The 13,213-nt window shown below is 37.6% G+C and overlaps 1 protein-coding gene across 10 annotated transcripts in view; it reads left to right on the forward strand.

Moving 5' to 3' along the window:
* The window catches only part of dock10 (dedicator of cytokinesis 10), a 332,745-nt gene that overhangs the window by 204,948 nt on the left and 114,584 nt on the right, over positions 1–13,213 (forward strand). For all 10 annotated transcript variants that reach the window (XM_048604383.1, XM_048604388.1, XM_048604384.1 and 7 more), the window contains exons 10-12: positions 1,048–1,131; positions 9,812–9,967; positions 12,267–12,500. In XM_048604383.1, coding sequence (XP_048460340.1) covers positions 1,048–1,131; positions 9,812–9,967; positions 12,267–12,500 — 474 coding nt within the window. The remainder of the gene's footprint in view (positions 1–1,047; positions 1,132–9,811; positions 9,968–12,266; positions 12,501–13,213) is intronic.

Consider the following 13,213-nt stretch of genomic DNA (forward strand, 5'->3'; position numbering starts at 1 on the left):
TACTCCTATAGCAACAGTATTTAAATTTTGGGTGAATTTTTCTCATTTCAAAAATATACCTAAATCACAAAAATTTATTTGTATACATACACAGAGCAGTTCAGTTCTGTACAGTAGCATATGCAGAAACAAAAAAAAAATTGGATTTTGACTCTATTCAACAAACAAACCAAAGGCATTTCTTACTTATACAAGAGTCTATTTACATGCATTTGAGGCACTGGGAAGATCTGATAACTGAACGAACCACCATTTAATTTGAGCAGGAAGACCTCAGACAGTGGTCTTTCCCTACTGCATCTTGGTGGCAGCTGCCCCAAGCTTTAATGTGTCTCTCAGCCCGTAGCCCTGGACCTTGGAATGTGCCAGTCTGCAACACTCGGTCGAAGTCAACTTCTTGCTTTGGAAGACCAACAAGTTTCAAGCAAACCAAAGAGCATCATTCACCAAGTTGATGGTCCTCCAGACACTGTTGATGTTTGTCTTGGTGTATGTCCCCGGGCAATAGACTGTAGAGCACAGAGTCCTGTGTCACTGAAGTGCTTGGGATGATCATCGACAAAAACCACTGCATCTCTCCTCAGACCTCCTTTGCAAAAGCACATTCCAGAAGGAGATGTATGACTGGCTCTTGCAGCTGATTTGAGGTGATTTTGGGCCAATGGTAACCCCACCAGATGTTGTTGTTATTGAAGGATTCAGCAATGGTAGTGCCTTTGATGTCGAGGGTTGATGGTGAAATTCCCTCTTGCTAGCGATGGTCATTATCTAGCGTGTGCATGGACTTCCTTGTCTACTTTATATTAATGACCTCTAGTTTTGTTCTCTGTGGAAAGTGTGGAAACTTCACCCCACTTCAGTATCTGTATCTTTTCATAATATACTGACCAGGACTATGCATATTATTCCAAGTATGGTCCAACCAAAATTCAATTAAAATTTAATGTAGCAATCTCTACCTTTCAATTCCTTTAGAAGAAACCCTAGTTGATTTACAAATAAAATGTGCTGACCGTTACCTTTTCCTCTCACTTTTATTGTATACAGTACATTACAGAAACAGAAGAGACTATTAAGATGTCCAGAAATGAAGAGCGATTGAATCTGTTTTCCCTTGACCCTGATATACCAGTGAGTAATTGATACTTTTAGTGCTGCAGTTTGGTCTCAATTCATAATATAATTAGTTTGAAACCCTGGAAATTATGCTGCAAATCTGACTGTGTCAATCTCAGTTTTCCAAGCTAAGGGGCAGCCAAGCAACTTTTTTGTAAGCACCTACTGTGTTTCTGTTGAATTAGTCAATGAGTTACTGCAATTAGTTTTGTTAAATATGTAATTGAGTGGTAGACAAGTCAGTTTGAATTCCAAACTTTGCCATCGTGTTTTCCAATGTATTATGATTCTAGTTTCTGGCCATATCTACAAAAGGGAAAACATTCAGTGGACAATTTAGCCTGGATAAATCTTAAAGGTCACTTAATTCAAGAGTAGTAGGGCTGAGGTGTTGGAATTTATTTATTTTCTGCAATGATCCTTAGTAGGGTTTAGGAAACAAAATCAATGCAAAGCAAAGAACAGTTTTAAAAGTTCATGTAATATAACAAAATCGAAGGACAAGATTTACCATAATTAAGCATTTTGAATAAACTCTAACATTCTTTCCCATTCCAGTAAAGAATGCTTGTTTATATATTAGATATTCTTGTATTATGGTGGGCAATAGTATTAGGAAAATATAATGACAAAGTTATTGCAGTTTGTAAATTAATGTTTATTATTAATGTTTCATTTTAATGAATATATTGTTTAAACGCGAAACATGATGATGAGAAATATATCAGCCAGTGTTCAATATGTAAACCATCTCATTTATATATTTTAAAATGTAGAAACAGATCTAAATTGCTACTCTGTGACGTTGGGTTAAGATGTGGTCATTGCTGTTTGGTGTTTTTGTAATGGAGTAGTTTTCTGAAGCTGCTGTCAAGACTGAAGCATGAGATTTAGTCATTTGGAAGAAGCCTTTAGCATTTTTTTGGGAGAAAATTAAGAAGTGAAACTTGTGACCATGTTATTTCACCTTGAACTTCCAATTGAAGTGTTTTTCTTCATGGGCACATATATTCTGAACTCTCTCTTTCTTTCCCCTCAAATACTGTTTGACCCTGTTTTCTTGTCCATCATTTGATTATCCTTGCTCATTTGCTAATTGCATCTTTGTTTTGCTAACTTTTAATCTTCATGTATGTATCAATTACATTGAGATACAGTACTTTTTTTAACCTTGCAAATCTCACCTTCAAGTTTCTTTCTTTAATTCAGGCTCCATTTAATTGTTTCTTTAATCGACCACTTCCTCTCAAGTATTTGCATTGGCTACCAACAGGAAACCAAGACCAGATGCTCAAAATATCTGCATGAATGTGTCACCGTTGTCCATGGTCCATTTCAACCTTTACTACACTACTTGATTGTTTTATGTACATGTGAAACATAAAATATTCCATAAATACAGTTTTGCCCTGAAGACCAACATTTAAAAATTTCCTTTTAAAAAATTAACATCCTTCTTTCTTCTATTTTCTTGTGTCTCATTTATTGTATATTTTTAAATATAACGCTGATGACAAATGCACTGTGGCCAACAATTTGAAGGAACTGAATTAGTATTGCTAATTGAATTATTAATTAAATATGTTATTTGGGCTTCCTTTATAGTAATGGATTGGTAGCATTATCCCCCTTTTCAAGAGGACAAATTTCAGTGAATTTTTATTCTCATTAGAGTGCAGGGTTGGATTTTTTTTTCGAGCACTAATTAATATTTTTGAAAGTTGTCTCTTAAATGAACAACATCATTTATCTTCAACCTCAGGAGAGCACTATCTACTGCCTAAAATGAATTTTCTTTTAACACTCCAATCTTATAACCTCTGTGTGTGAAATGCAAAACTGTGAATTGTACAGAATTACAAAGGGTACATAAAAAGGCTGATCTGTCCAACTTGTCTGTTCTGCCACTCACACTATATGTGTTACTTTCCATCCTTATTCATCAAATCTGATCAGCATATCCTTTAATTCTTTTATCCCTCATGTGTTCATTTAGTTTCTTCTTTAATACATCATTACTATTTGACTTAACCACAGTGTGTTGATAAGTTTCACATCTTGTTGCATATTAGAAAAAGAAATTTCTCATGAATTCTGCACAGAATTTAGCAGTGCCCATTTAGGAATGGCAACCTCTTGTTGTGATTTCTTGCACAAATGGAAACTTTATTTGTTGATTTATCTTTTTAAACAATTTTGTAATCTTAAAGACCTCAATCAGGTTAAAATTTGGAATCTTCCTCTCTTGAGAAATAGCCTCCATTCTGTTCGGCCTTCCTTGATAAGTATGTGCCTTGTGTCAGGTATTGTATTTGCAAACCCTTTTTTTATCTTCACCGATGCTTCTAAACACTTTTTATTGTATGAAGACCAGAACTGTACTCAGTCCTCCAATATGGTTTAAGACAAAGTTAGTACATTTTCCATATTTTTCAATTTTATTTCTCTAGAAATTAACTCACAATCTGACTACTTTTGCTGTTCAAAGCCACTTAAACTCCTATTATCTATGCAATGTGTGAATCCCTTATTCTTCCTATCAAAATATATAACTTTGCACTCATCCATATTAAAATTCACATTTCAGCTACATACCAATTCTGCATGTTTAGTCATGTTTTCTTGTTTTTTGTGGCACTCTCTCTCAGTTATTTACCATGACCTGCTATTGTCTGCAAGTTTTGAATTTGTACTTCTGATTTCCAGGTCAGAATTGTTCATGTAAAATGTGCATGATGGTAGTTGAAGCACCTTTCTTTGGGGAACACCATTCCTATCTTTTGCCAGTCAGAGTGGCTATCCTTAATGACTAGTCCAAAAGCAAATAAAAACTGCAGACGGAGGAAGTCTGAAATAGAATCTGAAAATGTTCAGTAAGCCAGGCAGCATTGGAGAGGAACAGAGTTGCAGCATTGGATTTTTGTGCAGACTGTCACATTGGATACTATAGACAGCATACCCATATTAATGAAAGAAATCTGACATCAGTCTCCCAGCAGCAGAATACTTTCCCAGTTAAGTCAGAGAACAGAAGGGAATTTCTGCCTGGCAGTGGTAGATAGTCAATAAAGGTCATTAATGAGCCTGTTGAACCCATTGACAAAATCCAGGTCAGTGATGACCCTTCATCAGATAAATGCTTATCATTCATCTGAAACTTCAGGTTGAATATTCCCATTTTTTAAGCTATTTGCTATTTTCAGAGTTTTATGGAGAGTATCCCTCTGTGTTCCATGCCAACTGTTATTAGTTATGCATCCGGGCTCCACCATGCCCTTCTCCTCCAACCATGTAGCAACAGAGATGGAATTTCTTGCTGCTGCCAGGATCTTACACAGTTTATGCCATGGGCACCATATGTTGACCATCGCTGTGCACCTCTTCAAATGCAGCAAGCCAGGAACTGCCCAACATAACCTGCTGCTCCACCATCTTTGTAAATGAGACATTGCAGGAAGGGAAATAGGTAGCTCACTGCAAAAAAAAGGACCTGGTTGAGCTAGTGGACAGCGCGGTGAAGAGATTCATAGTTTCATAGAGTGCAGAAAAGGCCCTTCAGCCCATTGAGTTGGCAGACAATAATTACCGCTGAAAGAGTACTAATCCCAATTTCCTGCACTTGTCCCATATCCTTGAATGTTATGATGTTTGAAGGCCCATCCAAACATTTTTTAAAGGCTGTAAAGTTTCCAGCCTCCACTACCATGTCTTGGTGGCAGCTGCCATCACAGAAACATGAGCGAATTGAAAATTTTTGTCAAAGCTTTTGCAATTTCCTGCCTCACCTCCCATTGCAGTTTGGACTGTAATTCATCTGGGCCTAGAGATTTGTCTATTTTTAAGCCTGACAGAGCTTTCAATATTTTCCCATTTCTTATGTCAAACTGTGCAAGTTCCTCAAAGCCCCTTTTCTTGAATTCCATACCTACATTCTCCTTTTCCAGAGTGAAGACCAAAGCGAAGTATTCATTCAACACTCTTCCAATATCCTGCGGCTTCACTCACAAGTTATCCCCTTAGTCCCTAATGGGCCCTTCTCTTTCCCTGGTTAACCTGTTCCCTTTAATGTGTTTATAAAATATCTTAGAATTCCCCCTATCCTGTTTGCAAGCGCTTTTTCATGCCCCCTGTTTGCTCTTCTCATTAGTTTCTTAAATTCCCTCCTGCACTTCCTATATTCCTCTAGGGCCGCAGATGAATTGCAACCTTTGGACTTACTAAAAGCCCTACTCTACATCCTATTCAGTCCGGAATTATCCTCGTCATCCAGGGTTCTCTGAACTTATTGTTCCTACATTTTCATCTAAAGGCTATATGTTGGAACTCTACTCTCCCCAGCTACTTTTTGAATGCCTCACAATGCTCCGCTATAGACTTACCTGAAAGGAGCTGTTCCCAGTCAACTATGGCCTGATCCTGCCTTATTTTAATAAAATGTGCCTTCCCCCAATCCAAAGCAATCTTTTGCAGGCTATCTTTTTTCTTGTCCAGAATAAATCTGAACCATACCGTGTTATGGTTGCAATCGCTAAAATGTTTCCCACTGCCACATCAAACACTTGTCTGGCTTCTTTCCCCAGAACTAGATCCAGCACTGTGCCGTCCATTGTTGGGTCTTCTACTTATTGATACAAAAAATTCCCCTAGGTACATTTCAAGAAATCTACCCCCTCTAAACCCTTAATTCTGTGACTATCCCAATTATGTTGGGAAAGTTGAAATCCCCTAACATATTTACCTAATTATTACTTTTACATACCTCTGTAAACTGTCTACATATTTACTCCTCTATTTCCCGATGACTCTTTGATGGCCCAGAATACAGTCCCAGTAAAGTGGCTGCTCCCTTAACATTCCTAAGTTCTACCCACAGAGCCTTGGTTGAGGACCCTTCCAAGATATCATCTCTCATTATCGCAGTAATTAACTCCTTAATTAATAGTGCTACACCGCCAGCCTTTTTAACACCCTCCTCTGTCTCGCCGAAAGAGCTTATACCCTGGAACGCTGAGTTGCCAGACCAGCTCTTCCCTCAACCATGTTTCTGTGATGGCAACAATATTATACTTCCATGTGTCAATTCCTACCATTAATTCATCACTCTTACCTATTACACTCCTCGCATTACAGTGAAGACCAACCAGACTTGCCTTACTCTCTTGACACTCAACATAGCTGAACTCACTGTGACTTGCTTCCTTTGCAGTAGTATATGTCTCTGTTTCATTGATATGCTGAATCCCCTCCCTCTGCCAGATTAGTTTAAATTCCTCCCAACAGCACTAGCAAATGTACCTGCAAGGATGTTGGTGAGTCTTTCCCAGTGGACCATCAAACCAGTCACAGTACTATCGCTGCCAGCCCAGACCTAGACAGTGGCTGGGGTCTGTGTTGTTTCACAGACCAAGAGAAATGTTCAGCAACAGCACAATAAGGTTAATGATCTGCGCTCTATTAAGGTGCGTGCTGGCACCTTTTGTCTGCCTCCTCACACTCACTGTAACTCTGTCACTGCACAATGACGTCATCAAGGCTAATAATCTGTAACTCTCAGCATTGCACATAGAATCTCCAATCAATGGCTCACACCCACCTCATCTTCTTAAACAACTTACCTTTTTGCCCACTGCTCTTTCTACTCACATACCAGGGACACCTCACCACCTCAGCTGCCCCTGCACCACCATTAACAGTACTTCCATTCATTTCATCTCTCTCAATCAGCATCATTAAAGAGTAAGGTGCTGCTGGGAAAGCTGAAAGGTCTGAAAATGGATAAATCATTCGGACTGGATACACTACACCCCAGCATCTGAAGGAGATAGCTGAGGATGTTATAGAGGCATTGGTGGTGATCTTTCAGGAATCACTGGAGTCTGGGAGGGTCCCAGACAACTGGAAAATGGCCAATGTAACACGCGTGTTTAAAAAAGGAGGGAGGCAGAAGACAGGAAATTATACACCAGTTAGCCTAATCTCAGTCATTGGTTAGATTTCAGAGTCAATGTTAAGGATGAGATTGCAGAATACTTGGAAGTACTTGCTAAAACAAGGTTGAGTCAGCATGCCCTCATCAAGAGAAAGTCATGCCTGATAAATCTGTTAGAATTCTTTGAGGAGGTAAAGAGCGGCTTAGACAAAGGAGAGCCAGTGGACGTGATTTGTTTGGATTTCAAGAAGGCCTTTGACAAGTAGTGAACAGGAGACTGCTAAATAAGATGAGGGCACATGGTGTTAGGGCAAGGTACTGGCATGGATAAAGGATTGGCTGATTGGCAAAAAGCAGAGAGTGGGGATAAATGGGTCCTTTTCGGGAAGGTAGCTGGTGACTAGTGGTGTTCTGCAGGGTTAAGTGTTGGGACCACAACTATTCATGTTATACATTAATGATCCGGACAAAGGAGCTGAGGGTATTGCTGCTAAGTTTGCAGATGACACAAAGATAGATGGAGGAACAGGTAGTGTTGAGGAACTGGGTAAGCTGCAGAATGACTTGAACAGGCTAGGAGAGTGGGCAAAGATGTGACAGATTCAATACAATGTGAGACAGTGTGAGTTTATGCATTTTGGTAGGAAGAATAGAGGCATAGACTAGTTTCAAGTGGGGAAAGGTTTTGGAAATCTGAAGCTCAAAGCGGCTTGGGAGTCCTAGTTCAGGATTATCTTAAGGTTAACATGTAGGTTCATTTGGCAGTTAGGAAGGCAAATGCAATGTTAGCATTCATTTCAAGAGGGCTAGAATACAAAAGCAGAGATGTGCTAATGAGGCCCTGTAAGGCTCTGGTCAGACTGCATTTGGAATATTGTGAGCAGGTTTAGGCCCTATATTTAAGAAAGGATGTGCTGGTATTGTAGGTGTTCCAGAGGAAGTTTACAGGAATGATCCTGGGAATGAAGGGCTTATCATATCAGAAGTCTTTGAGAACTCTGTGCTCAATGAAGTTTGGAAGGATGAGGGGGAATCTTATTGTAACTTACAGAATACAGAAAGATCTGGACAGAGTGGACATGGAGGGGGTTTCTCTCCTAGTAGGAGAGACTAGGACCTGAGGGCGGAGCCTTAGAGTGAAGTGATGACCCTTTACAACTGAGGTGTGGAGGAATTTCTTCAGCCAGAAGGTGGTGAATCTGTGGAACTCATTACCACAGAAGGGTGTGAAGGCCAAGTTATTGTGTATATTTAAGACGGACACAGATATTTTCTTGATTCGTGAGGGGATCAAGGGGTTACATGGAGAAGGTAGGAGAACGGGATTGAGACAAGTATCAGCCATGATTGTGTGGTGGAATAGACTCAGTGGGCTGAACAGCCTAATTCTGTTCCTATATCTTATGGCCTTATGGCACCATTTACTTTCTCACTAGTACATGAGAAAATCACAAGTTGTGTATAAATGGGTTGAGATTAACCAATAACGGGATGCAAATATTTGGAAATAAGATGCTTGCTTCTTAGTATCAAGATTCTCATCCAGCTATTTAACCTTAAGAGAAAAATTAGAAGTTTTTTCTTGATGTTGAAAATCAGGTTTTTTTTCTGTCTTGCAGTAGTTTTGCAAATTTCTTGCCATTGACTCTATTACTCAAGGCCTGGGAAGATTCTTGTACGATAACAGTCTGTGATGAATTTGAATTTGGACTGTTGAACTGAAAGAAGAATATATAAACTCCCTGCTTTTTGCTTGCATTTATTCATTTCAATGAATTATTTAAAGAGTAGTTGTTCTGGTAACACCTTTTTTTAACAGTGGTCAGCACACTAACATTATAATTTCTGCAAGTATGTAACTTCAACTCTGTTTCTCCAAAGGTGCTAAGTATTTTTGGCATTTTCGGTTTATTTAGTGATTTGTAACTCTACTCTTTGATATTGTTCTTGGGCTAACTTGTTTTCTGTGCTCTGATCTTAGTCATAAGTCTAGTTCAAAAGCCTTTTGAAAATCCAAATATTGGCTGCTTCATATTCAAATAATTGAATATAGTTGGTCAAATGTGTCCTTTTTTTTCTATTTGTACAGATGATCTATTACTTTATTTTTGTTTTTTTAAAATGTATTTTCAACTTCAACTTTAAGCAATTATTTATTTATCTTCTCTACTACTGGTGTGTACATAATATAGTGGCTTTGGCATCTCTATCTTCTTTGAATATGTGAAAATGCAATCCATCTGAAACAGGGATTCTAACCTGCCTACGTTTGATTAGTTTATTAATTTTCTATTAACCCTTTTAGCTTAAATGTCTTTAAGTATATCTTTTAATACTCTCTGTGTTCAAGGTTGTGTCCATGTTATTAGTTTCCTTGAAAAATAATGAGGCAACATAATTATTCCTTTTGTTTCTCATTGCCTGGATGTTATTAAGTTACTGATGGCTACATTAAATGTGATGATTTAATTTCATATTGGATCGTTGCCTTCAAAAGAAAGGAGACTTGTATTATATCAGCCTGTGATGAATTTGAATTTGGACTGTTGAACTGAAAGGAGAATATATAAACTGCCTGCTTTTTGCTTTCCTTTATTCATTTCAGTGAATTATTTAAAGAGTTGTTGTTCTGGTAACACCTTTTTTAATGAAGGTCAGTACAATAACAATATAATTTCTGCAAATATGCAACTTCTAATGCATCCTCTTTCATTCTTAGAGGAGAAGGAAATCTCTACATACTGTTTACATACTGTCTCTTTACAGATCCTCAAAACACAGAAATCAGACATTTCACTGAATGAATTGCAAATGAAACCATCTGATCAGAAGCTGGGCAAGCGAATTATGGTTGTGTGCAGATCTCTTGCCTTAAATCTTCAGGCTTGTGTCAGTGATATTGAGGGTGATCATCCGACCAATGTAAGCATCTATTCCATTTTTAATGGTCATTTTGTTGTGCAGAACTTGATTATTGGATATATACATGAAATTACATATGATGTACTTGTAAATTTTTTTTTACATATACCTAATTTTTAACATATTTTATACCATTTTTCAGCAAAATCTCCATCATTACTGAAGAAAACTAATTATCCAATTAGTTTTCTGTCTTTCAAAAGGAAGTTTTTATCCTAAATTTCTGTTTCTTTTAAAATCTGTTCTGTATCATTTAGTCATACAACACCAGGTTAGAGTCCAACAAATCTATTTGAAATCATAAGCTTTTGGAGTGCTGCTCCTTCATCAGGTGATTTTGAATAAACCTTTTGGACTATAACCTGACGTTGTGTGACTTCTGACCTTGTCCATCCCAGTCCAACATTGGCACCTGCATATCACTGTATCATGTAAGTACATTTGCACAAATCATATTCTAGCAGATATTTCCAGGTAGAAAGATTTAATTCTATAAAACCTATTCTGAAAAATATCATAAGCAGTTGTTAGTGTTTTATCTCCTCTGATGACTGACTGGATAAGTATGCTATATAATATCTTACTGAGTCATTCCACGATTCAGTTCTTGATCTTTCTGGAGTCACTTCACAAGCTGGACAGATGTGGAGGGGTTGAATTTTCACTTACCGTTAAGGTTGGGATTGGGTGTGAGCAAGATATAAAAATTACATCTGGGACCACAGGCTCTCTGGATCCCGAATGCTCCAGCACTCATTCTGTCTTTTAATTTGGCAGAAGGTGAGAAATGGGGACCCTGCCTGCCTCCAAATAAGGCCCTTAAGGTTGTGCGCATGTTATTAGTTTCCTTGAAAAATAATGAGGCAACATAATTATTCCTTTTGTTTCTCATTGCCTGGATGTTATTAAGTTACTGATGGCTACATTAAATGTGATGATTTAATTTCATATTGGATCGTTGCCTTCAAAAGAAAGGAGACTTGTATTATATCAGCCTGTATTGAATTTGAATTTGGACTGTTGAACTGAAAGGAGAATATATAAACTGCCTGCTTTTTGCTTTCCTCTATTCATTTCAGTGAATTATTTAAAGAGTTGTTGTTCTGGTAACACCTTTTTTAATGAAGGTCAGTACAATAACAGTATAATTTCTGCAAATATGCAACTTCTAATGCATCCTCTTTCATTCTTAGAGGAGAAGGAAGTCTCTGCATACAAGCATGTTAATGGACCACAGAGGCTGACAGTGCAATTTTCAAATATATTTTAGGCAAACCTGAATATTCTGGTGCATGATGGTACACATCTGTCAGGTCCAAAGTAGGGTAAAGTGAAAGATTCGTTTCTGCATTGAGACTTATCAGACCTAGGGAACGTTGTGCCACACTGTGCTCATTATTGCTTATTTGGCCAAATAACTCCTTCCCTAATCTTGTTTCCTACTCGCCGTCTGAAATGCTACCTGCTCTCTTTGGCAAAGCAGTGATGTTATTGCTGGTGTTTTGCCTTTGCCACTAGCACACTGCAGGTAGCTCCTGGCAGCGTTATGTGCCACTGGAAACTGCATTTATCTTTTGTCTGGTTAGGGCATTTACATTTCAGAACAGTATATTGTTAACATCACAGTTGCAGTGTGGGGTTGGGACCTAGAAATTATCCAGCTATTGGGTTTACGACTCTGATTTTAAAATGTCTCTGCAGCCAGCGTCAGTGCGTTTAAGGCTGGCAAGGAAAATGCAACTCATACATCCATTTCTTGTCACGTTTACACAACTCATATTTGCAAATTTCTGTATGTAGAACCAAGTGTAGGATAACAAGTGAAAATAGTATGGAAGCAAAAGCTTTTAAAACAAAAACATTCATAAAATTAGTAATTTGTCATAAGTATTTAATTGTGTTTGTACACTACTCTGATGGGTTTAAAGTTAAGTCATCTATATAGTTAGCCATAGCTCCTGTTCTTTACCTCAATGACCACTGCTGAAATTCCATGCTTGGGGGTGCAGATGTGGGTGGGATTACTGTATGCTCTGATGTTCCTTACAATACTTTAATTATCTGGTCATGGTGGTGCCACAACAAAAAAATCCAATTTTGAAATGTATAAGTTGACAACTGTGGAACTATTTCCTAGCAAAGAGTCTGTGTTTTAAAATGCCAGCAGGAATAGAAGAGAAAAAAGAGAAGAACCAAAAACACTGCAAAGTCTTTCTTGATTATTTTTGACTTTCAATTATATATTTCATGCTTCATATATTATAATCAGAAACTTTTAATTTTTTAATATTTTGTATAGATTGAGCCATTCTTCATCAGTCTTGCCCTGTTTGATGTTCGAGAAAATAGAAAAATATCTGCAGATTTTCATGTGGATTTAAATCATGACAATGTCAGGCAGCTGATTGCTGGTACAGTGTCAGTGAAAGAAAATGGAGGGAAAAATTCTCCTGTGAAAACATCTGAGGAAGACAAATCTGGGGAACCTCAATTAAAAAAGATCCCAGAAGGGTGGTTGCAGTACCCTAAAAAGGTACTAAAATGTGTTTCAGTTTCTTTTCTTTAATTGCTGGATTTTACTAGATTGTTTATGAATTGATTCTGTAGCTGAATGTTGTAAGCCAACTGCAACTACCTTAGAATTAAGGTATACTCAAGTGTCATCGTCTTAAAAACTTCCATATTTATGAAGTGTTGTTTAAAGCTTAAATTGATGCATTCATTATGTTCCAACGTTTGCACATTTTAAAGGGCCTGTGTGTCGACGTGACACGCCCTGAATTTACTGTCGGCTGAAATAAGAATTGCTATGCCAAAAATTTTGGCTTTGGTAGTATATGAAGTGTCCTGTGAATAAGTAAAATTGAAACTTCAGGTAATGTTGCTTAAAAATTTTAAAAAATATACTTCTGCATCTTCAAGTTCAGAGCTCAGGAGAAATTAGGGATAATGGAAATTGTATGTCAAAACAGATTCATTGGTTGTGGAGGTACCACGTGTTTGATTGATATTATAAGATTATACTCATGTTGTGGGGCTGTGTAAAAAATTTAATATTGAGATTGACTAATGCTTTATCTAATTTAGGATTGCCAATGCTTCTGAATTAAAAGTGGAAATGTTTTCAATCCCAATTTGACCTTTTTCTCTACCTAAGCACAATGCATGTCTCATTCCATGCACAAAATTGTGGAGACCATATGAATTAGTCACAGAAGTAGGCCATTCAATCCCTCAAATTTGCTC

The sequence above is a fragment of the Rhincodon typus genome, chromosome 13 (assembly GCF_021869965.1).
Source record: "Rhincodon typus isolate 14 chromosome 13, sRhiTyp1.1, whole genome shotgun sequence".
NCBI classification, from domain to species: domain Eukaryota; kingdom Metazoa; phylum Chordata; class Chondrichthyes; order Orectolobiformes; family Rhincodontidae; genus Rhincodon; species Rhincodon typus.